Source organism: Palaemon carinicauda, chromosome 20 (genome assembly GCF_036898095.1).
Source record: "Palaemon carinicauda isolate YSFRI2023 chromosome 20, ASM3689809v2, whole genome shotgun sequence".
NCBI classification, from domain to species: Eukaryota; Metazoa; Arthropoda; class Malacostraca; order Decapoda; family Palaemonidae; genus Palaemon; species Palaemon carinicauda.
The window spans coordinates 115,467,278-115,492,802 of NC_090744.1; the positions used below are offsets into that span (position 1 = coordinate 115,467,278).

The 25,525-nt window shown below is 36.8% G+C and overlaps 1 protein-coding gene across 7 annotated transcripts in view; it reads left to right on the forward strand.

Moving 5' to 3' along the window:
- The first annotated feature begins 6,668 nt into the window (after nucleotides 1–6,668).
- Nucleotides 6,669–25,525, forward strand: part of LOC137614404 (heterogeneous nuclear ribonucleoprotein 27C-like) — a 66,625-nt gene continuing 47,768 nt past the window's right edge. For all 7 annotated transcript variants that reach the window (XM_068344204.1, XM_068344205.1, XM_068344203.1 and 4 more), the window contains exons 1-3: nucleotides 6,669–6,826; nucleotides 19,867–20,074; nucleotides 20,883–21,069. In XM_068344204.1, coding sequence (XP_068200305.1) covers nucleotides 6,723–6,826; nucleotides 19,867–20,074; nucleotides 20,883–21,069 — 499 coding nt within the window. In that variant the 5' untranslated portion in view covers nucleotides 6,669–6,722. The remainder of the gene's footprint in view (nucleotides 6,827–19,866; nucleotides 20,075–20,882; nucleotides 21,070–25,525) is intronic.

A 25,525-nucleotide genomic window follows, 5' to 3' on the forward strand; every position in this document is an offset into this window, starting at 1 on the left:
CTCTCTCTCTCTCTCTCTCTCTCTCTCTCTCTCTCTCTCTCTCTCTCTCTCTCTCTCTCTCTCTCTCTCTCTCTCTTGTTTGAGGGTACACTTGAGCACATTATTCTATTTATTTCCTTATTTCCTCTTCTCATTGGGCTGTTTTCCCTGTTGGAGCCTTTGGGCTTAGAGCATCCTGCTTTTCCAACTAAAGTTTTAGTTTAGCAAGTAATAATAATAATAATAATAATAATAGATAATGATGATAATGTGCTGTTATGCTAAGCTACAACCTTAGTTGGAAAAGCACGGTGCTATAAGCCCAAAGGCACCAATAGAGGAAAATAGCCCAGTAGGGAAACGAAACAAGGAAATAGATAAACTACAAGAAGAGTAATGAACAATTAAAATCAAATATTTAAAATAAATGAGGAACAACATTAGGCCATAATGCAAGGGTTTTTGCTTTGGGAGAGAGAGAGAGAGAGAGAGAGAGAGAGAGAGAGAGAGAGAGAGAGAGAGAGAGAGAGAGAGAGAGTAACCTAATGTGTCCTTTATCAATCATTTATTAAATTTTCTTTTAAACAAATAAGAAGGAAATAAAAAAGGAAAGAGAATTAAACAAGAATGAAAAAAATAAGTAAATATATCTAGAGGAAATTGAAGAGCATAATGGATGAGAATAAATTAGACTTATGTTCCAATCTACAGTTCTCTGTAGGGGGTATGGCAAGAGGAGAGAGAGAGAGAGAGAGAGAGAGAGAGAGAGAGAGAGAGAGAGAGAGAGAGAGAGAGAGAGAGAGTCTTCCTTGACGTAATCTTTGATTCCTCGATCTTTTTCCCATTAAGAGCTAGACTCATTGGGCTCTGCCCAATCTCCTTTTCCCTGTTGGAGCCTTTGGGCTTATAGCATCCTGCTTTTCCAACTAGGGTTGTAGCTTAGATAATAATAATAATAATGATAATAATAATAATAATAATGTAATTAACAGCGATAAAACGCCAGTTCCTTCTTCAACTTTAACATCAGCTTTAGTTAATCCCGCCAATGAAGTTGGAAGGAGGTTATATTCTACCCACTGTTTGTGTGTTTGTTTGTGAACAGCTTCCTGGCCACAACTTTATTCGTAGAGTAATGAAACTTACAGGGATTAACTATTGTGTATAAAGCTGGAAATATACAATTTTGGAAGGTCAAGGTCAAAGGTCAAGGTCAAGGTCAAGCAAAATGACCAATTCACGTAATCAGACGTAAGTTTTGACATCGTTGTCACAGAGACTTCAAACCTGGTTCATATTTGAGTGTCTGAAAATCCACGCCAATTAATAAATGGTCAGGTCGAAGGTCAAGGTCAAGCAAAAGGTCAAATTCAGGTCATCAGCCATACTGTCACAATTTTAATCGTAAAGTAATGAAACTTACAGGGATTTTAAACTGTTATGTAAAGAGCTGGAAATTATTTTGGGAAAGGTAAGATAGTTTCGATAAATAAGCTCCCGTGGCGGAGGTCTGCACTCTAAGACTGCTTTAGAATATGCTACTCCTCTTATTGTGTCTCTCATTTATTGTTATTATTATAAATTGCTAAGCTACAACCCTAGTTGGAAAAGCAGAATGCTATAAGCCTAGGGGCTCCAACAGGGAAAATAGCCCAGTGAGGAAAGGAAACAAGGAAAATGAAAATATTTTAGGAACAGTAACATTAAAATAGATAGTTCCTATTTAAACTACAAAAACTTTAACAAAACATGAGGAAGATAAATGAGATAGAATATTGTGCTCGAGTGTACCCTCAAGCAAGAGAACTCCAAGTACATTTCTATTATTATCAGAAATTGCCTTCTCCATCATGAGGCTCAATACTACACAGTATTCTAGAAGTTTTATTCCATCTGTGACTAGTTTGTGGAATGATCTTCCTAATCGGGTAGTTGAATCAGTAGAACTTCAAAAGTTCAAAGTTGGAGCAAATGTTTTTATGTTGACCAGGCTGACATAATTCTTTTTATAGTTTATATATGACATATCTGTTTTTGACGTTGTTAATAGTTTATATAAGACATATCTATTTTGACGTTGTTACTGTTTTTAGAATGATTTATTGTTAATTTGTTCTCATCATTTATATATTTCCTTATTTCCTTTCCTCACTGGGCTATTTTTCCCTATTGGAATCTTTGGGTTAATAGCATCTTGCTTTTCCAACTAGGGTTGTAGCTTGGTTAGTAATAATAATAATTCATCTGTCTTGTGTGGGTTATATCCTTAGTAGGCCTATTTCTCCTTTGTCTTAGTTTAAAGATCCTCTTATATCTTTTTTTTTGTTTGGTTTTGAGCAATACACGATATTGTCATTAAAGTTAGTCATATCACTAAAAAATATTAAGTTGTTATTTTAGATGATAAACTTTGGGAAACAACTTTTTAATATTTTTTTTCCAAAATATGTTTTTTTTTAAATCATTCTAGACAGTGAACAAGAATTTATTATTATTATTATTATTATTATTATTATTACTTGCTAAGCTACAACCCTAGATGCACAAGCAGGATGCTATAAGCCCAAGGGCTCCAACAAGGGAAATAGCCCAGTGAGGAAAGGAAATAAAAAAAAAATAGATAAACTACAAATAATGAACAATTAAAAATATCTTATGAAGAGTAATGTTACTAGAAGAATCTCTTCACCTAAAGATCGGCATTGTTCTCTAGTCTTGGGTAGTGCCATAGCCTCTGTACCATGGTCTTCCACTGTCTTGGGTTAAAGTTCTCTTGCTTGAGGGTACACTCGGGCACACTGTTCTATCTAGTTTCTCTTCCTCTTGTTTTGTTAAAGTTTTTATAGTTTATATAGGAAATATTTATTTCAATGTTTTTGCTGTTCTTAGAATATTTTATTTTTTCCTTGTTTCCTTTCCTCACTGGGCTATTTTCCCTGTTGGAGCCCCTGGGCTTATAGCATCCTGCTTTTCCAACTAGGGTTATAGCTTAGCATTTAATAATAATAATTATAATGAGAGACTGGAAATTGAAATACACATAAAAGACCGGTGGAGGAAGACCGGTGAATAGCACGGCCACTGGAGGACCCCCCCCCCCCCCCCCACATGGTCCTAGTAACCGGGCGGCGGGCGCCCTCCTAGAGTCCTAACGGGACCAGAGTCCAGAAAAGACCCTGGGTAGGACATGCCAGGACCCCCCCTCTGTCCCACCAGCCGTAGATGCCATTACGATAAAATACCAGTTAGGAGACCTTGACTTTATCAGATGGAAGACACAATTTGGTAAATTCTGGTAGCCATGTGCCTTAGGCCTAGTCTGATGTGACTTTTCCTAAAGGAATATTAGTACTATAAGGGAAAAAAAAGAACGCTATCATAACCTGCCTTATCGTATTAGAATAAAACAATGACATTATTAACATTTTTTCCTTGTTGGAGCCCTTGGGCTTATAGTCTCCTGCTTTTCCAACTAGGGTTGTAACTTGGCTAGTAATAATAATAATAATAATAATAATAATAATAATAATAATCCGAAGTACACGTGAATAGTATAGAAATTTCAATGTAAAATCAAAGCATTTCCTCGAATGCTCTCTCGTCATCTTTTTTTTTTTACAACCTGGGCTGAGCTAGACCGTGTTTACAACTGGGAAAGTTTCTATTATGGCTTCATTATGCTTTCAGGGAGGACATGTTGTCCGGTGAAACTTGGCCAAGGGAGTAGCATAGCCTTAGGCGTAGGCTTAAAACATTTCACATGTATTTCCTCTTTACACATAGCCTAATGTAGGCCTACGTATATATTTCTAATTGGATACAAATACAGCCTACACACGTTCAATAATGCTCGTATATGGTATGATATTGTTTCACAGAGAGAGAGAGAGAGAGAGAGAGAGAGAGAGAGAGAGAGAGAGAGAGAGAGAGAGAGAGAGATTTCAGGGTAGGCCTAGTGCTTTCGTTGCAATATATGTATATAGGCCTATTGTTTTCCTTTAACAAATGGCTGTTTCGTAGTGAGTGAAAGACTACAATTCTAGCTGTTATAATTTAACTCCTGTAGACAATTTCAGACATTTTTTTTTATATATACGTAGAAATCTTTTCAATCATGCATACAGCGTATGCATACTGCTATTACTTTTAAACGTAAAAGTAATTATTAAAGGTGAAAAACAAAAGGAATTTAGGATGAACAATATTAAGAGACGTTAGAGCTTAAAATTTTTTTAATCTTTTATTATGAAAATACAATTACATTTTAAAACTTACATTTTTTCTTTCTTTTTTAAAGAAATATTCATTTACAAATTATAGTTTATATTATTGTATATACATTATAATATCTATTATAATATGAAAAAATTACAATTTTATTGTTTTTTCTAAATATGTTTTTATGTTAGAAAGGTAGAATGGATAAATGATATAAGTCGCCTTAACTACGTAGTTTACAATCATTGTAGTTTTGTTTAAATCACATGGTATATTTCCTTTGAATAATTAAAAAAAAAATCTCAAGAAAGTTTAATTTTCATTATTGGGAGTAATTCAAACCAGTTTTGATATTTCTATCTCGAAAACAAAAGGTTGGCCTGAAATAGAAAATATTGCATGAGGATAGCAAGGTGTGTGGTTCATATTGCCATCAATAAAGAATGAAAATGACTTAAATGATTTGTGAACTAGGGATAAAGCATTGATTTATAAATAAAATATAAATAAAATAAAATTTGTTCATTCGGTCTATGGCCTGAAACAGAAAATATTTCATGAGGATAGCAAGGTGTGTGGTTCATATTGCCATCAATAAAGAATGAAAATGACTTAAATGATTTGTGAACTAGGGATAAAGCATTGATTTATAAATAAAATATAAATAAAATAAAATTTGTTCATTCGGTCTATGGCCTGAAACAGAAAATATTTCATGAGGATAGCAAGGTGTGTGGTTCATATTGCCATCAATAAAGAATAAAAATAACTTTAATGATTTGTGAACTAGGGATAAAGCATTGATTTATAAATAAAATATAAATAAAATAAAATTTGTTCATTCGGTCTATGGCCTGAAATAGAAAATATTGCATGAGGATAGCAAGGTGTGTGGTTCATATTGCCATCAATAAAGAATAAAAATGACTTATATGATTTGTGAACTAGGGATAAAGCATTGAAAGGTCTTTGCATTGCCCCACCGTATGTGTGTAGAGTAAAGAGTACAATGCTGTTATGCAAACTGCAAACGCAATATAACGATCGGCTTCCCTGCTCTAGCAATAGCATGCTTTGATAAAGAAAATAGTGCTTGATTCCTGCGCTTAAATATAGTCTATTATTATTTCAATTCGTGGTATATATAAAAAAAACCATTAATGACCATTCTTTCTCTTTAATGAGATATTCTTCGTTTTGCTTTCTTTCTTTAAAGCTTGGCCCCATCTAAAGCCCAGCCATGAACGCGTGCTCGACGGTAAGGTCGTTCCATGCTTTACTTCCATCTTGGTTTTGACCCTTACAGTCACTGCGTAATTTTGAGCAAGGTGTACCCCACAGAAACAGTATCGAACTAGCTCTTTTTTCCACAAATAAACAATTGAAATAAACAATCTTGAAATAAAAAAAGCTTGTTTTTATATCATAATGCCGGATTTTGAGAGTACTGCAGTTTATTCTGTTTCCGGGGAATTAAGAACATAAGAAAACAAAGGAAAAAAAGTCCGTTTGTTTACTATCGAATTATGAGGAAAATTGGTATATTACAAACTTTGCTGTCTTGCTTCCAAGAGGATGTAGGATTCGATAAGGATAGAGTAGTATTGGTATACTTTTTATTTATTTCAATGTGAATATGAGCAAAAGGGCAATTTATTTCAGGTATTTCTTAAATGTAAACGATGAAGAACTTTAAGCGTGTAGAGAGCGCATCCCACTCAAAGTGAATAGCGTAAGACTCCGTTAATATAGTTTACAAATAAGTTTTAATTCATTGATGATATTAAAAAGAACATGAAATTATAAACTACATGTGACTAAACTCCAAAATAGAATAAATGACATAACAATCCCAAAATACAAAATCTCTACAAGAGCACCTGAGAGCAGGGTTGCCAGGTTTTCTAAATGAGAAAAGGTCAATTTCTAATCAACAGAGGCTTTAAAAGGCCAACCCATTAATAGAAAAGGGTAAAAAATATAGTATTTAAGGCTCGGCTTTTTTCATATTACTAAAGGCCAACCTATTTAAATACAAAAAGGTCAAATTTGAGTTTTTTTTGGCCGGAAAAAAAGGCCAAACTGGCAACCCTGCCTGAGAGGCGGCAATGCAAAGGCAATTCCTTAATTTCAGAATCTGTAAATCTGATAATTGTAAGTGAAAAGAAGAGATGGTTCTGATGCCTGGCAAAGAAGAAAAAAGTAAATGGTAGTAATTATAAATAAAAACATCCAATTAAATCGTTTTCCTAATCCTTGCTGGGGCTATTGATCGTTGGAGCGCAACGCCGCCTTCACTTGTTCCTCGTTGGTTCTTAACTGAAAATTCCCATTTAAATTACAATATCTTCCTCTACGCTGACTGAAAAATGAACTTTATGGTCGAAAATGATAGAAATTTACGTATTTGACGATCCAATTTCGTGTGAAATGGCTCGAAAATGGTAAAAATGGTTAAAATCGCGATGTAAATAAAGGGCTTGGGGACGCGTGCTATCTCCCTCCATGTTGAACCCTCTGCGACCATGAAGAAAGACACTGCATGGAGAGATATGATGACACAACACCCTGGAGGTGGTGGCAATGGTCCCAGAGGACGGAATATCCCCCACGATGGCGAAGAGAAAGGGTAAGAGGGAAAGGAAGGAGTCAAAGGAGAGGAATAAGCTAGAGAACCGGGTACAAAAAGGGCGGGAAATGTCGGCCACGCGGACGCTATGTTTTGTTTGGGTTCGCCGAATGACTCCCGATCTTTTTTTTTCCACGTTTCCCCCATTGCATGACCCCTGACCTCTATTCGCTATGTGTTACTTTAACGAGGCTTGACCCACGTTCGTTGTCCGGTGACCTCGAGGTCATCGCCAGTTTTAAAACGACGGAAATCACCATTGTTTGGGTACACGATTATTCAATGAACAAGGAGCGTGTGCTTGGCTTCGATGTTTGCTATGTCTTTCATTCCATTATTCTGTCTATTTATGGTCAATTTGTTCCTCTTTTGGTAATTTTTATTAATTAATTAAATTTCCTTGTGTAGTACACATACTACACCGTGTAATGCCTTTTTTTTCCATTGGCCGTCTGACCCCCCCTAGACTAGGTACCCATATCCTATCTTGTCATTTTTCTCATTATTATAATCTTTATAATTGACTTTTCATGATTTGTGAGTTTATTGGTCAGTAGGACAAGGGAATTAAGTAAAATTTATACCATGTTTGTATATTGTGAATTATTTCTCTTATTGAATTATAGGGCAAGGTGACTGACTTTTTTTTGTTTATTACTGCAAATTAATTTTTTAACCCATGGGCTTTAGCTAGTGTATGTTTTTGGCATTGAAATTAAAAATTAACCTGGAATCAGACTCCGTAATGTTAATGCTGACCGTAGAATTCAGATGTACGTCAAGTTGACATAGGAACTCGACTACGTGTCGGTTAACTGAATGTAACATGGTTTTTTTAGAATTGAGGGGTTGCGTGATGACGGTCATGCGCCAAATCTCCCTTATTTATTGCTAGTAATATGGCAGTCTAAGGCTGGTTGCCATGGGCCGTTAACCCCCGTTGAGTAGGTACGTAAGGACATGTTCGGTGTCAATGACCTTCCATGTCAGGATGCCAGAGAAACTAGTCTATCGATCAATATTGTAGGTCAGGATGCTAGAGAACTCGTGCGTCGATTGATCAATCTTTAGGTCAGGTTAGCCATTCTATGCACGGCAGATGTTCTGTCCGTCTTTACGCAAAAGCTCCAAATACAGCTCGTCTATATAAGTAAAGTTTACAATTGTTTTGCCGTCCATCGCCTGAACGAGAAATTGCTGTTGATTGGGTTGAGGAGTACCTATTAATTGTTTTTTTATTTACCTAATATGGAATAAAAAAAGGTCGTACAATAAATATTTGGAGCCTTTGTATATCAACAGCTAGTTCCTCCCTCCCAAAAATGGGCACTACCCTACCTAATATAACCTACATGCCGTGTCCTTACCTGAAGTGGGTGCGCCTAACGCCACCCCCTGCAAACTCCCCCCCCCCACAAATTGCCGTAATCTTTGTCGACTTATACATACGCCCTAAATGTTTTTTTAATGCCAATAGCAATATCTTTGTATACATTATAGATTTGTTTTTGGCGAAATTGTTACTTGCTTTGACTTTTCATTGTTTACATGAAAGAAACATGATAGTATGTTAGGAATTTCTCAAGATATAATTTCTTCATTTGGTTACGATCGACTTGTTTATATTTTGTTCATGAATAGATGTTTAGCATCTACTGTCTAATTTGGATTGAACGCATCCTTAAAGGCAATTTCAGAAGCTCAATTTTCATCGAAGTTTTTAATTTATTAAAAGATTACAAATAATAGATTTACAGCTGTGATATTTCTTGTGTGAATTTTTCATTAAAGGGGGCTGTACGTGTATGCTTGATGATAAAAAGCTAACTTTTAATCATCGTTTTGGAATTTTTTCTTTTCTGTTTCAGACAGATCCTCATTCAGTGGTTAAATACACATGCACAGTGTGTACATAAATGATTTATAGAACGGTTGTTTAAATACTGTATGGTCGTATTTGGTATCGCAAGTAATTTTTGGTAAATTAGTAGATCAAAGTTTGTCTGAGTTGTGAGGCTGGGGTAACTAATTTATGGTGAGCAATGCAGTCTGTCATTATTTATGTTGACGTTTCAAGTGTAACTGACAAAGGAATAAAGTTAGAAATGAAAAGTGCATTAGAATGCAGAATAAATGTACTTGTAGTACTCCTAATACTACTACAAAAACACCATTTTGCCTAAATTTAATATCAATGAAGTCTGTTGTACTTTGTGATGAAACTCAAAAAGACTATAGTCAGTTCTTTTCAGTGAGGCAGCCTTGCACCGACTCGCAGGGGTGCCCTTTTACCTCGGAAAAGTTTCCTGATCGCTGATTGGTTGGACAAGCTAATTTTAACCAATCAGATAGCAGGAAACTTTTTCCAGGCTAAAAGGGCACCTTTGCGAATCGGTGCGAATGTGCCTCATTAAAAAACAGAAAAACAGCTTTTCTACTAAACAGGCGTTTCCTATAGAAAAACGCCCTTTACTATAGGAAGAACCTTTTTTGCTGTTCAAGATGTTCCGTCAGTATCTATAATTTTACCCTTTCCGCAAACTGAAAAGTGAGTCAAAAAATGCCTGAAGTATATAAAAATTCGGGAACTAGAGCACAGAAATTTGCAAGAATTAAATGGTTCGAAACGTTAGTCAAGTTTACATAAAAGAATGAGAATTTTCCAAAAAGGTTAAGAATAATGCTGTATACAATAAATCTATCGTTTCCAGATGTCAACAATGAGCTAAAAAAATGCCTGTGTATTTAACAAAATGTTTGGAATGGTATGATGAAAGTTTTTCACTGGCTCTTTATTTACAAAGAAAAACAGCGATCACACGTCTGTACCTTTTCGGCGAAATATGGTTTGACTTATATAATTACATTTGTAACTAGAGAAGCTTTCGGAAGAGCATTGGCCTCTGCTGAGGCAGCGTATTTCTCGACCTTTTGCTTAACCCTTTTACCCCCGGGGTTTTTGGAAATTTCCAACCCTTAACCCCCAGGGGGTTATTTTTTCCCCAGCACATTTTGCAGTATATTTTTTTTTAAATTGCTCTAACAGCCTTAATTTTTGTCATAGAGAGGTCAGGTTGGTCTCATTCTCTTGGAAAATGCCTGAATTTTCTCAACAAATTATCAAATGTGAAAAACAAATTTTCATAGCATTTTTTGCAAGGATGTACCGGTACGTCCATGGGGGTAAAGGGATGGCTTTTGTGAAACGTACCAGTACGTCCTTTGGGGGTAAAAGGGTTAACTGTGACTTTGTCCTTAGGCCTTGACCTTCCATAATTTGATATTTTCCAGCTTTTTATGTAACGGTTAATCTGCAAGTTTCATTACTCTGCGACTAAAATTGAGACCAGGAAGCTGTTCACACACAAATACGGGGTAAAACATAACCGCCTTCCAACTTTGTTGGCGGAGGTAATAATAAGAGCAGACTCTTAAATAGTTACAACTTTATTGACGAGAACCAACTTAAAAAATGATTAGATTTATATTAATGAAAGTCAACTTTGATCAATATAACTAAACATGCCATTCATTGAGAATAAAACCTTATCATGAAATACAACATTCATCGTAAATAGTATACATTATATGGTAAAAATTTAAAATAGTATAATAATTCGTTTGGAGAAAGTAAGATTTGCTCAGTGGAGTAGGTTGTGGGGGGGGGGGGCACTTAGAGTGATTTTGATAAAGATTTCTTTTGGAAATACATTTTTTTTATTTTTATTTATACCATTGTTGAAAACTATGGTTTTGTTCTGTGTACTGTCGTCAATAACATTCAAAACACTTTAAAATGCACCGTATGCCAGTTTTGTCTAGTCAATACTAGTTCAAACGTTTTTCCGCCATTCATTGTAATATAAAAATTTTGCAGTAATCAAAACTCAGTAATAGTTGTAAAATACAGTCAGAACAAACGTTTGTTTACCAGGCATTCTGGACAAACAGATAATGGTACTTTTCATTCTTACTTTCTATGGAGTCGTTTGTTGCAGTATTCATTGTACTACGGAAACCTCATTACTTACATGAGCTTATTTATCTATGTTGATACACCAAGTTAATGCTATTTATTTATTTATTGGTCTTTAGACAGCTGTAGCTCTCATCGCTGATGGTTTAACATCACATTATCTCCTCGTTCCTATGTTCTGGTAAGCGGAACGTTTCGCTACCCGTTATTCCTTTGGCTAGTATTTTGTTATTTTAAATTATCTAATTTCTTATTTGTCTTTTTTCCATCGCCGTTGCTCGCTTCACTCGCAATTTAAGTCCATCTCATTGCTCTGCTAAATGTTAAAAAGTTTCGCTACTTGCATTACCTCCAGGTTTAGTATTTATAATTTTATAAAATTTTAACGTTACATCAGTTAGAACCGATACTGCACTGTTCCAAAATCAGTCTTGCTCTTTGTAAGATGACGAAACTACGATATGAATAAGATATGCATCATAATGATTGAAAATACTGTATAATTGTTTGAATAAAGTCACTGATACACAAATGACAAAGTTGTTAGTTGCAGCTTTGCACTCCAGTATCTTGTTCAGGGGTTAAGGGTCTATCCTTTTACCACCCATTTATAAGCTTGGCGTTGAGCGTGCAGTAGTTATTGGTCTCCTTACGAGATAAGGGGGAAACATGTGAAGGTTTGCTACTTTCCCCCCTCATTGCTCTGATCCAGACCCCAGAGAGGCAAACGACAATGTCCTCCTGTTTCTCGACATTGGCGCAGATGATAATTTGTTTCAACATTGGTCATTACTTTCATTTGCCAGTACCGGATTAAGCATATCGCGTAGACTTTTACTATAACATCATTATCAACATGATAAATAGAATAGTACTTTAAATCAATTGTAATTATTTTGATACTGTAAACTAACACTAAATTGTTTAGAATGTATAACGGCTTTTATTCTTTTCAAACAAGTGGCTTGTGAACAAAGTATCGCCTATTGTTTTTTTCTAAACTGGAGGGAGTAGGTTCCCGTGGTAGGTGGTAAGATGATGGTAGGAAGAAAGCAAGAGGCGCAAACAACACTTCCATTGAGGTCACATGCGGTTTGTGACAAACTCCCTCTATTTATTAAAGTTCAGCTGCTCCGAGACAGAGAAGAAATAATTACTTTAAGACAAAAATACATTAATTCTTTCGTTCACTTAAGTTTCGATAAATATATCGTTCAAGTATAAGAATAGGTGGTGTTTGTTTCTACGCATCTCATTTTGTAGTGTTGTGGGCGTGGCTAGTTTCTATCAGGTCCCTAGCACAAAGTTTCTAAATAAAGATGATTTTGTTCTTAAATTGTGAAATAACAGATGAATCGGAAAACCAACTTCTTCGACTAAAAGCTTTCCCCGCTATGTAGGGTCATTATTTCTAGAGAGCCGTTTCCAATTTATTTTGTATTTCTTGAAAGCCGTTTCCAATTACTTCTGTCTCCGATGTCCTCCACTGTGAGATCTTTCTCCTCCATATCCGCTGTTACACACTCCATCCATCTTCTCTTTGGTCTCCCCTCCTCCTCCTACCTGGAACATCCATCTCCGACCCATTCCCAACATACTCTGGTCTCCTCATTACGTGCCCAAACCAGTGGAGTCTCTTTTCTTGGATTTTTTTTAACACCTCAGTAACCTTTGTTGTTCCCCTCACCACGTTAGTCCGAACCTTATCCAGTCTTGTGATCCCAGAAAACCTTGTGATCTTGAATTATAAAAGTAAGACCAATCAGAAAATATATGGAAATCATATTTCTTAAAATTATTTATGCTATTACATCATATGTGTATATTATGAAGACATTTTTTTGTATATAGGTTAACATTGATAGGTATTCAATAAAATGAAAATGACAAAAACCCTTTTCAGGGATTAGGATTGTTAACTATAACGGGGGGGAGGTTGATGGTATAGTTATCGAGTTAAGTTGCTTATATAGGGTAGGGGTTTTCAGCAATATTCGATTTTTCCTTCCCTACGACTCTCTCTTGGGCTGGGTTAATCCCATTATTCTTAAAATACAATACTAACTAACTTAACTTACTATTATGCAGATGGGTGTCTATTTCTATACATACATAATGAATTAGTCATTGAGTACTCGAAAACAACACAATAAGCAATATAAAAAACAATATAAAGAAGTATTTACTCGCGTGACCAGAACTACTCTCGGTTCTGCCACGTGGACCCTCGACCCCCCTCCTGACTATGGTGTGCTTTACATAGGTGTAAACAGGTGGCTGGTGGTCAAGGGGCCTGATCTGGGAAGCCCCCCCCCCCTTCCCCCCCTGCTTGCTCAATAAGTACTTATTTTAGTTTTTTGTCACTGGTTAGAGATCTTGGCATTTATTTGCTTTTTTAATTGTTTTTATTTATTTGCGTGGCTGCTGTCGGAAACTTGGCCTTGAAAAGTTTCCTTTAAAACCTTGTGACAGCTCCCTTGAGAGTGATTTCCTGTTGGTCCTCGCTCTCACGAGCTCAGATGACGATATGGGGGGGGGGAGGCTCTCCTTCCCGAATGGATTTCCCTTTCACTTGCGAGCCCATAATTTTTGTACTTTGATTAATGGGTTACCCATAAAACCTGCACGTCAAATCATGTCTGTGGTTGGTAGTATCCTGATACGCTCAACATTACTGAATATAGTCTCGCTTAAAAGTAACAGAACTTTCCTTAGGCCTCTCTGTACCGAGGGTAGAGACATACGCAGTGCTGGCATGCCTCCCAAACCCATTTACTCTGACGCATGCTGACAAACTGACCTGTCCCCACTGGACAAAACCTCACCTCCTCTCAGCCTGCAGTAGTTCCGTGTGAGGTTGGGAGCAGGCGAGATACCACACTCGCGTGCAACCTTGCCATTGTGGCTAGTAATTTAGAAGCATGGATCCCGGTATTGGTGAGCACTTTTGTCTCAATGCGCACAGATTTGGCCACGCCCTGTTTTGGTGAAGTACTCTACCTCCTGGCTTACGCTGTGTCGCTTAGTGTTTTGGAACATCTGGGCTATGGCATGTGCTCAGTTGGCTCCTGATTGGATTAGTTTGTCTCTCCACTAGACAACTCTTCCTCTCTCTGCCTGTTGAAATAGTGTGAGGCACTCGTCTATAAGGGGTTTGGAATAGGTGCCCCAACAATTCAAAAATGTCAAGCAGGTGCACCTCAATGCTTTGTGTGTGTTAACAAAAGTCTTCGCCATGGCTGAGTGATGCCTCCCAGATGCTCCTCAACCAGTGATAATTGGTTTTGAGAACAATGGCAACTTCACAGTAATGTGTACATGTTTATTCATTTGTATAGTCTATTAAGGTATAGTACTGTCATTTGGTGCGTGGTATGGTGTCATGCCCTCTGACTGGTGCTTGTTCTCGTGCAACTGACCGAGCATGCCTTTCATGACCGTTCAAGTAACACCTCTGCCTCTAGAAATAGTTCCGTATCTAAGGTAAGGAAGATGGCTCGCGGTAAGGTTCCATCGAGTTTGAGACACCCGACCAGCCTTGAGAAGAAACTGCGATCGCTCTTCTTGCCCGGTGTGGTCGTGATTAGGTGTATGATCCTATTGTTTGGCCCCTGGAGACAGTTTCCCATGTTCACACCATCAGGGATGCTATCACTGATGGCTTGTGAGGCCCAGGAGGATGTCTTCATGTGTGTGACCAATGAGGAACTATTGATCAACCTCTATGCTCATAAGAGCTACGACTATTCATGCCCACCGGTGGCTGGGACCAATGGTTGGTATCTGTGCTTGGACAAGCGATTAGACATGCTGGTATGCGATTGTGAATATTGTACTCCTCATTACTCAGGGTAGTAAGTTAGGTGCCATGATCTCCTGTTTGCAGTTCTAGAAAGCTCATCACCCCCAGTGATAGGTATTCATATGACTTGCCCACACTCCACACTATACTGCATTCATCTGTACACACCTGGGTTTGGGAGCCCTATGAGTGACAGAAAAGGAATTTCTTCTTAGAAGGAAATTTCGTAAATTTCTTCACCTTGACTTTGAGGATCAAGCACTAGTAAAACCAATCTGATGTCAGCAGTTTTGTTATCATCCCATCTGGTTGTCCATCTAATTCACTGGCAGCAAGGCACATTTTTCAGGGGCTCTTTAGGTTTTGAACTTTGAATAAGCCCTAGTTTTATCACAATGCCTGTAGCATTTCCACACTTCTCATCCCTATAATCAATTTCTTTTAGCGATGCAGATTTGCACCGACTCGCAGGGGTGCCCTTTTAGCTCGGAAAAGTTTCATGATCGCGGATTGGTTGGACGAGAGAATTCTAACCAATCGGCGATCAGGAAACTTTTCCGAGCTAAAAGGGCACTGCTGCGAGTCGGTGCAAATCTGCTTCGATAAAAGAAATGGACTATAGTGAAAACTTGTTTACGTAATTATCCCCCTTTCTCGAAACTGGTCTTGACATTCATGTACTCTTAAGCTTGGGTTTGTCAGCAGCGGCAGCTTCTTTGTCCAGGGAGACACATAAGGTGGAACCTCTTCTGAAATTTATCAATTCGGTCCTTGTTGATGTTAAATTGGGAAAGTATTGGTTGGAGATGGCGTAGATACTCCTGGTTCCTGGTCGTTCTCACTGAGACTTGTCTGTACATCTGCCTGGCCTTCTCACAAATGATGTTGATATCCAGTGCAATGTTCTTCCTTCACTCACTGACCTAAAGGTCTAATGCAGACGCCACCCTTACGTTGATCGTTTTGAAGGAAGTGGCCGCACTTTACGCTCTCGTTTAGTCGCATTTTCCATCACCCTCATATTTTTTTTGTCATTTTAGATAGAGCAGACTTTTAGATTCACGGATACTGTAATGGCGTCCTACATCCGCATATCAGTATCGTAGGGCTAGAAATAAATTCACAATTTTACTCGCAAGCAAAACAACAAGCATGTGAAATTGAACTAAGGCGGGGGGGAGATGCTGAGTATTGGTGTGGTTGTTGGTCCAGTTGGCGACCAAGAAACTATCGAGCAATAGTCTGCCACGCCTCCTGTGTTAATTTTTCCATAGAATATTTCTTTGTTTATTCTTCTTTGGTTTACTAAATATTTTCTTTGCATATACAGACCATACAATATTTCATTTGTGTAGTACTCTACAGTTCAGTACTGTGCTGTATTTTTTTTATGTAAGAATTAGCTGTTAATGGTTGGGCAAAAAACATGCTTGTATCTTGAGTAGATAGGGCTAGGAACAAAGTGGTGAGGGTGAGAACGGGTGTAAGAAATGAGTTAGTAGCTAGAGTAGATATGAATGTGTTGAGGTGGTTTGGCCATGTTGAGAGAATGGAAAATGGCTGTCTGCTAAAGAAGGTGATGAATGCAAGAATTGATGGGAGAAGTACAAGAGGAAGGCCAAGGTTTGGGTGGATGGATGGAGTGAAGAAAGCTCTGGGTGATAGGAGGATAGATGTGAGAGAGGCAAGAGAGCGTGCTAGAAATAGGAATGAATGGCGAGCGATTGTGACGCAGTTCCGGTAGGCCCTGCTGCTTCCTCCTGTACCTTGGATGACCGCGGAGGTAGCAGCAGTAGGGGATTCAGCATTATGAAGCTTCATCTGTGGTGGATAACGGGGGAGGGTGGGCTGTGGCACCCTAGCAGTACCAGCCGAACTCGGTTGAGTCCCTTGTCGGGCTGGGAGGAACGTAGAGAGGAGAGGTCCCCTTTTTTGTTTCATTTGTTTGATGTCGGCTACCCCCTAAAATTGGGGGAAGTGCCTTGGTGTATATATATGTGATCACCAAGAATAAAGAAAAAGCCGTAGCGTCTGTACCATGGTCTTCTATTGTCTTGGGTTAGAGTTCTCTTGCTTGAGACACTCGCACACTATTCTATCTTATTTTGTTTAAGTGTTTATAGTTTATATAGGAAATATTTATTTTCATATTGTTACTGTTCTTGAAATATTTTATTTTTCCTCGTTTCCTATTTTCCCTGTTGGGGCCCCTGGACTTGTAGCATCCTGCATTTCCAACTAGGGTTGTAGCTTACCAAGTAATAATAATAATAAGTGCATACTTCCGATATCATTATTACGACCACAACCCTATTTGGAAAAGCAGGATGCTATAAGCCCAGGGGCTTCAATAGGGAAAATACCTCAGTGAGAAAAGGAACTAAGGAAATAAACTCCAAAAGTGAAGAATTGAAATAAGATATTTTAAAAACAGAATCAATATTGCGTTGGAAGACCCAGACCTCAAGGCACTAGGAGAGGGGGAAGACCCAGTCGTACATGACTGAGGACTATGAAGCGGGATGATGAAAGGTGGAGTATTGGTTCAATTTTAAAAGCTTGAGATGACTGGCGAAATCTCACCGAGGCCCTTCGCGTCAATAGTCGTGGGAGATAATAATATGGCGACGGATTACTGGACACAAAGCATGAGAATGTTAAAATTTTGATTTACATTTACAGTGGAAAGTCTCATACGTTTTATTTGTATCGAGTTACGTTCAAGGGGTCTGTGACCAGCTGATCGTTATAAGGGGACTGTGATCAGCTGATCGTTACAAGGGGACTGTGATCAGGTGATCGTTACAAGGGGACTGTGATCAGGTGATCGTTACAAGGGGACTGTGATCAGCTGATCGTTACAAGGGGACTGTGATCAGCTGATCGTTACAAGGGGACTGTGATCAGCTGATCGTTACAAGGGGACTGTGATCAGCTGATCGTTACAAGGGGTCTGTGACCAGCTGATCGTTACAAGGGGACTGTGATCAGCTGATCGTTACAAGGGGACTGTGACCAGCTGATCGTTACAAGGGGACTGTGATCAGCTGATCGTTACAAGGGGACTGTGACCAGCTGATCGTTACAAGGGGACTGTGACCAGCTGATCGTTACAAGGGGACTGTGACCAGCTGATCGTTACAAGGGGACTGTGACCAGCTGATCGTTACAAGGGGACTGTGATCAGCTGATCGTTACAAGGGGACTGTGATCAGCTGATCGTTACAAGGGGACTGTGATCAGCTGATCGTCAGCCTGGGTTGTAAATTGTTGGCAATATGCTCGTATATGTTTTTCATAAGTTCAAAGAATTATTTTTATTTAGTACTTTTACCATTTTTGTGTATTCTGAATTCGTTTTTTACACTTTAAAATTATATAAAAAAATTTATTGACTCAATGATTTGTTTCAAAATGTTTATTATTAGTAACATTCAGCTACAGTACATCATAGCACTGTAAAGTAATGTGAAAAGCAAATTTTTTTTAATTGTGTGCAAAAATTATATTTTCGGTTTACCCTTCTTTAAACTTCGTACGGTTTAGGCGACATACACAGCTGAAATAGGAAACTATACACCAATGCAAAGTTAATAAAAATGGTGTATGGAGGGGCAATAATTCTTAAGAAAACAATTGTGCTACGTCCTGCCCTTTTTGCAGACGATTATCTCGCTGGTTGTGCTAGATTCTGGTGTGCTACCCAACATTTGCACCTCCTCCTAAGACCAAAGCGAGCCGAAGTCTGGCGTCACATTACCACGGGCTAGCTCTCAACAAATGCCTCAGGCGTTCACAGACCTAGGTCTTAGCCAGTGTTTTAACAAACATAGCCACTCATTAACGTGACTTATCCTGTCATTAACCCATTTGAATCGGAAAAAGAACAGTGTTGTGATCTCTGTTGCAATGCTTTTCACTATGTTTACCTGCACCAATAAATTTGGAAGGTGGCTGTGTGTTTTTGTGAACAGCTTCCTGTCCACCATTTTAATCATAGAGTAATGAAACTTGCAGTGATTATCTATTGTGTAAAAAGCGGAAAGTGATTCAATTATGGAAGGTCAAGGTCACGGTTGAGCAAAATGTCCAATTCACGTCATCAGCCATAAAATTGCACATCATTGTCACGCACTTCATATTTGAGTGTATGAAAATTCTGGGCAATTATTACATGTTAACCCTTTTACCCCCCATGGACGTACTGGTACGTTTCACAAAACTCATCCCTTTATCCCCATGGACGTACTGGTACGTCCTTGGAAAAAACTGCTATTTACATTTTTTTTTTTGCATATTTATGATAACTATGAGAAACTTCAGGCATTTTCCAAAAGAATGAGACCAACCTGACCTCTCTATGACGAAAATTAAGGCTGTTAGAGCAATTAAATAAATATATATATTGCAAAATGTGCTTGAAATAAAAAACGCCAAGGGCTAAGGGTTGGAAAGTTCCAAATAGCTGGGGGTAAAAGGGTCAAGGTCAAAGGTCAAGGTCGAGAAATTAGGTTTGTTCTCTACTGGGTGCCCCTCTAGTTTATGTAATTATTTGTCATCAGAGAAGTAGGAAATCAACTGTTAAGCTGAAAGCAGCCATCCCGTACGGGATTTTTCCGAAGTGTTTACGCTTGAACCAGGTTGGTCGTTGCCATGGTAACTAATGTCATGACTTCGGCTCCCTATTTGCCAAAAATTGCTGCTGCTTAATCTTTCCTTGTAAATTAATATCGGAACTTTTAACTTAGTCATCATAGATCTTCGTTCAAAACGGATTTTGTTCCAACACAAATACTTACCTCGAACTACTTTCTTAGGAGTTACCTGTTATCTCCTCTCTACCGACCAGTGTTTTGTAAATTAATATCGGAACTTTTAACTTAGTCATCGTAGATCTTCGTTCAAAACAGATTAATTTGCATATTTCCATAGTTAATTTTAGACAGCTTTAACCCTTTCACCCCCAAAGGACGTACCGGTACGTTCTTGCAAAACACTGTTAATTACATATTTTTGATAATTTTATGAGAAACTTCAGGCATTTTCCAAAAGAATGAGACCAACCTGACCTCTCTAGGACAAAAATTAAGCTTTTTAGAGCAATTTAAAAAAATTATATAGCAAAATGTGCTCGAAATTCAACCTTATGGTGGGGGTAAAAGTGTCAATTTTAGACGGCTTTAAATAAAGTTGCTATTTATCGTTTTTGTAAATTCATAAGACCTTTTTTTGATGGCTTGTCAATCTACCTTTTAATTGCAGGAAAATGTTTGTTGGCGGCCTGTCATGGGAAACCACCCAAGAGACGCTCCAGCGTTACTTTGGTCAGTATGGCGAGGTCATTGACTGTGTCGTAATGAAGAATAGTGACACGGGAAGGTCTAGGGGCTTTGGCTTCGTCACTTTTGCGGACCCCAACAAGGTGGACGTCGTTTTGAAAAGCGGCCCTCATGAGTTGGATGGGAGAACTGTGAGTAGGAAATGATTGTTGTAACTTTTTTTTTTGTTTTTAAATAAAGTCTATATTTATTTTCTTGTAATGAAAATAATCGAGTCGTTTTCTTGTGATGAAAGTAATTGAGTCGTTTTCTTGTGATGAAAGTAATCGAGTCGTTTTCTCGTGATGAAAGTAATCGAGTCGTTTTCTTGTGATGAAAGTAATCGAGTCGTTTTCTCGTGATGAAAGTAATTGAGTCGTTTTCTTGTGATGAAAGTAATTGAGTCGTTTTCTTGTGATGAAAGTAATTGAGTCGTTTTCTTGTGATGAAAGTAATCGAGTCATTTTCTTGTGATGAAAATAATCGAGTCATTTTCTTGTGATGAAAATAATCGAGTCATTTTCTTGTGATGAAAATAATCGAGTCATTTTCTTGTGATGAAAATAATCAAGTCATTTTCTTGTCATGAAAATAATCGAGTCATTTTCTTGTCATGAAAATAATCGAGTCATTTTCTTGTCATGAAAATAATCGAGTCATTTCCTTGTGATGAAAATAATCGAGTCATTTTCTTGAAAATAATAGTCATTTTCTTGTAATGAAAATAATTGAAATGATTCCAGAAAGCACAGGGGGTTACTTTTGATTCAAAATATTCATTTGTTTTGAGGGGAAGGGTTTGTGTGATAGCTTGAAATTTTCCATGTCAGAATCCTAGTTGAGCTGCACTGATAATTTTCAGTATAATTATGTAATGTCATAGTTATTTCTAGTATTACCGGCAGTTCACAACAAAAGAACGATATATACATGTAGCTTATTGATGAATTTGTTTCTTAGATTGACCCCAAGGCGTGCAATCCACGGAGTATGCAGAAGCAGAAGAAAAATGGGAACTGGCCCAAAGTTTTCCTTGGCGGTCTCCCATCCAACTTAACAGAGACGGACTTGCGGAATTTTTTCTCGAGGTTCGGCGCCGTGATGGAAGTGGTGATCATGTTCGATCAAGAGAAGAAGAAATCCAGAGGTGAGTTGGTAGACGTTACGTTCGAGATATTTTGCAGACGTGTATTTTAGTGTACATACTATGAATGTGTCGACTGCTGTTAGTTAATCCATCTGTAATTTTGAATGCAATTAGGTGAGAATATATCTATGATTTTTAGTTGTGATTTAGCCATTACAGTTTATTTTTTTTTATTTTTTTTGTGGATTTTGTCTTTAACAAGAAGACTTGCTTTAACTTCGCCTGCAAAATTTTATCTTTAATTTTGAAATACATACACATACCAAGGCACTTCCCCCTACCCCCAAATATTTGGGGAAGTGCCTTGGTATATGTATGTATTTTAAAATTAAGGATAAAATTTTGCAAGTGAAGTTAAAGCCAGTTTTCTTGTTGAAGATCTGTTACCAGGTATAAATGAGCATTTTGAAAAAAATTGTGCAGTAAATTAAAAACATTTTAATTTTGATAAACTATGTTTGAACATGTAGTCCTTAACATTTGATACAAGCTTCTGGTAATATTGCAATGCAGGGAATCAATTTGAACAGGAAGCGTTGAACCTAGAATTTTATTTTCCAAACCTTGATTTTTGTAACCTTCTCAAGATCACCTGGTTTCCATGTACAGTATATGGTACTGTTGAATTTTGTTCCTTTCAGTATAACATAGTTAAAATTATTCTCGTCAGGCTTACACTAGCGGATGGAGTAGAACTACTGTACTGTAGTACTGTTAGGTTAACCCTTTAACCCCCAGGCTATTTGGAAATTTCCAACCCTTAACCCCCAGGGGGTTATTTTTTTCCCAGCACATTTTACAGTATATTTTTTTTAAATTGCTCTAACAGCCTTAATTTTCAACATGGTCAGGTTGGTCTCATTCTCTTGGAAAATGCCTGAAGTTTCTCAAAAAATTATCAAAAATATGCAAAAAAAAAAATTTTATAGCATTTTTTGCAAGGACGTACCGGTACGTCCATGGGGGTAAAGGGATGGGTTTTGTGAAACGTACCAGTACGTCCTTTGGGGGTAAAAGGGTTAAGTAGAACCTTGTAAAGTTGTTTTTTAACTTTATAAATAGAAGTGTTAAGGTCATTAAGTGTAGCTGTTGAATTTTGAAATTTTCGGTCTAAATAATTGACAATTATGATTTATTTTTTTATTGCATGAGCAGGCTTTTTTTTAGGTATTTTAATGATTGCTAAGATTTTGACCTTAAGGCCTATGGTACTTTTAATGGTACTTTTAAGAATTAATGTGGCTCATAAAGACACTTGTTAAACTTAATGATGTTCCATGGACTACTACTGGTTATAATTGTAAGCCTTCACAGTATCAAAGGGTCCGGTTATTAACCCTTTTACCCCCACCATAAGGTTAAATTTAGAGCACATTTTGCTAAATAATTTTTTAAAATTGCTCTAACAAGCTTAATTTTTGTCCTAGAGAGGTCAGATTGGTCTCATTCTTTTGGAAAATGCCTGAAGTTTCTCATAAAATTATCAAAAATATGTAATTAACAGTGTTTTGCAAGAACGTACCGGTACGTCCTTTGGGGGTGAAAGGGTTAAAATGTCACTTGGCTATATTTCTTTTTTATATATAACTATAATTTCTAGACTAATGTAAGCTGTTTTGATGGCTGGATCGAATTGATGTGTTTCCTAATAAATAAAAATACTGTAACTATTTTTTTTTTTTTAAGGAAAGAAGAATTGTATCACTTATTTTTCTTAAGGGTAGAATACGTAATTCTCAAATAATTGTCAGTATATAATACATCACATGTAATTAAGAATAATTTAGAGGATTTGGAAAGTTGTTTGTATTTAATGTAGGAAAAAAAAGTGTGATTTGTGTAAAATAAGGCTTTGTGACTTGAAAAAGAAAGTTGATTGAAAATGTGGTTAACCTATAGTCAATTCTTTTTAGTGAGGCAGATTTGCACCGACTCGCAGGGGTGCCCTTTTAGCTCGGGGAAAAGTTTCCTGATCGCTGATTGGTTGGACGAGATAATTCTAACCAATCAGGTAGGAGGAAACTTTTCCGAGCTTAAAAAGCACTGCTGCGAGTCAGTGCATATGCGCCTCATTAAAAAGAATTGAGTATAGTTTTATGTTAATCTGGAAGCACATCTTTTATGAATTTTTTTTTTTTCCCTGCTTGTTTTAAGGGGCGAAGTATGATTATGCTAAGAATGAAGTTATACTTGATAATTTGAGATCAAAAGAAATTTTTGTCCCCTTAAGACAGAGCTCATGTAAAAAGAAAGGACTTGATCATCACAAAGTGTCATTCGGGTTTGTCGACCAAACCTTAAAATCTCGAAGTGCCGTCTGAAATCACCAATTATCCTTATGTGCTTAGTTTTTTTTTTTTTTTTTTTTTTTTTTTTTTCTTAAGTGGTTAGTGAATTTCTATGGGGTCGGTGGTGTTCAAAAGTTTATTTTCTATCTGATTAACTTTATTCTTGGCAATGCTAGATTAGAATTTTCTAGGAAACGGTTTGAAAATATAATTTCCAAAGAAGCAATCAATTGGTGATGTATATTATAAAAACCTATAATTGCTTTGATGAATAGCATGCTTGTTTGCTAGATGTAAAGCTTTTAAAATGCCTCATATCCTGATAGTTTTTTTCCCGTTAAATATCATGGAGCAGTATTTGGGATAATTCTGTTTTGTCAGTCTCTGTTCAGTAATTGCTTTTGGTAATTTGAAATATTTTGAATTCATAATTGTTTACCCCATTATTGGTTGAAATATTTTGAATTCATAATTGTTTACCCCATTATTGGTTGAAATATTTTGAATTCATAATTGTTTACCCCTCTATTGGTTGAAATATTTTGAATTCATAATTGTTTACCCCATTATTGGTTGAAATATTTTGAATTCATAATTGTTTACCCCATTATTGGTTGAAATATTTTAAATTCATAATTGTTTACCCCACAATTGGTTGAAATATTTTGAATTCATAATTGTTTACCCCACTATTGGTTGAAATATTTTGAATTCATAATTGTTTACCCCACAATTGGTTGAAATAATTTGAATTCATAATTGTTTACCCCATTATTGGTTGAAATATTTTGAATTCATAATTTTTTACCCCACAATTGGCTCATACAAGTGATAGTTTTTTTTTTTTTTTTTTACTGTTAAATATCATAGAGCAGTATTTGGGATAATTTGTTTTCTCAATCTCTGTTCAGTAATTGCTTTTGGTAATTTGAAATATTTTGAATTCATTGTTGTTTACCCCACAATTGGCTGCCATAATGTATGGAACTGGTGTTCTCAGACTTGTTGCAGTGATCCAAGTAATAAGTTTTTGCTTTCTAGATGCGGATACTCTATTAATTCATATAATTCTCTGAACCTTGAATTTGGTTCCTTAACCCGGATGGTACCAGGAAGTTGATCAAGCCCAGATCGGACCCTCGCTGTTGTGTACTGCTTTGCGCATCGCCCTGCATTCTTGCATAAAGCCTATTGTGAAAATTGTTGAATTTAAAGTTCTAGGTTGATGCCTTGATGGACTAGAACTTCTTTCTATTTTGGTTTATTGCATTAAGTTTTCCAGTTGTTGAATGTGGCCAAAATTATAAGCGAACCCAACATGTCAAAGTTTTCTAGTTGTTGAATGTGGCCAAAATTAAAAGCGAACCCAACAGGTCAAAGTTTTCCAGTTGTTGAATATGGCCAAAATTAAAAGCGAACCCAACATGTCGCATAATTCAGTTGCAGAAAGGTGTGATGAATCAAAATTTTGTTTTGGGGAAAAATAATTCAATTTCTAAATCAGGTCTGTAGTGGAAAATTAAATATTTGCACTTACCAGATCTAGGTTGATGGACTAGAACTTCTTTCTATTTTGGTTTATTGCATTAAGTTTTCCAGTTGTTGAATATGGCCAAAATTGCAAGCGAACCCAACATGTCAAAGTTTTCCAGTTGTTGAATATGGCCAAAATTAAAAGCGAACCCAACATGTCAAAGTTTTCCAGTTGTTGAATATGGCCAAAATTAAAAGCGAACCCAACATGTCGCATAATTCAGTTGCAGAAAGGTGTGATGAATCAAAATTTTGTTTTGGGGAAAAATAATTCAATTTCTAAATCAGGTCTGTAGTGGAAAATTAAATATTTGCACTTTCCAGATCTAGGTTGATGGACTAGAACTTCTTTCTATTTTGGTTTATTGCATTAAGTTTTCCAGTTGTTGAATATGGCCAAAATTAAAAGCGAACCCAACATGTCGCATAATTCAGTTGCAGAAAGGTGTGATGTGGAGTCAAAATTTTGTTTTCAAGGGAAAATAATTTAATTTCTAAATAATTCAGTTGCTCTGACATGCGATGTGGAGTCAAAATTTTGTTTTCAAGAGAGAAGAATTTGATTTCTAAATCAGGTCTTTGTAGTGGAAAATTAAATACTTGCACTTACCTGATTTCATACAGAAGGATAATTT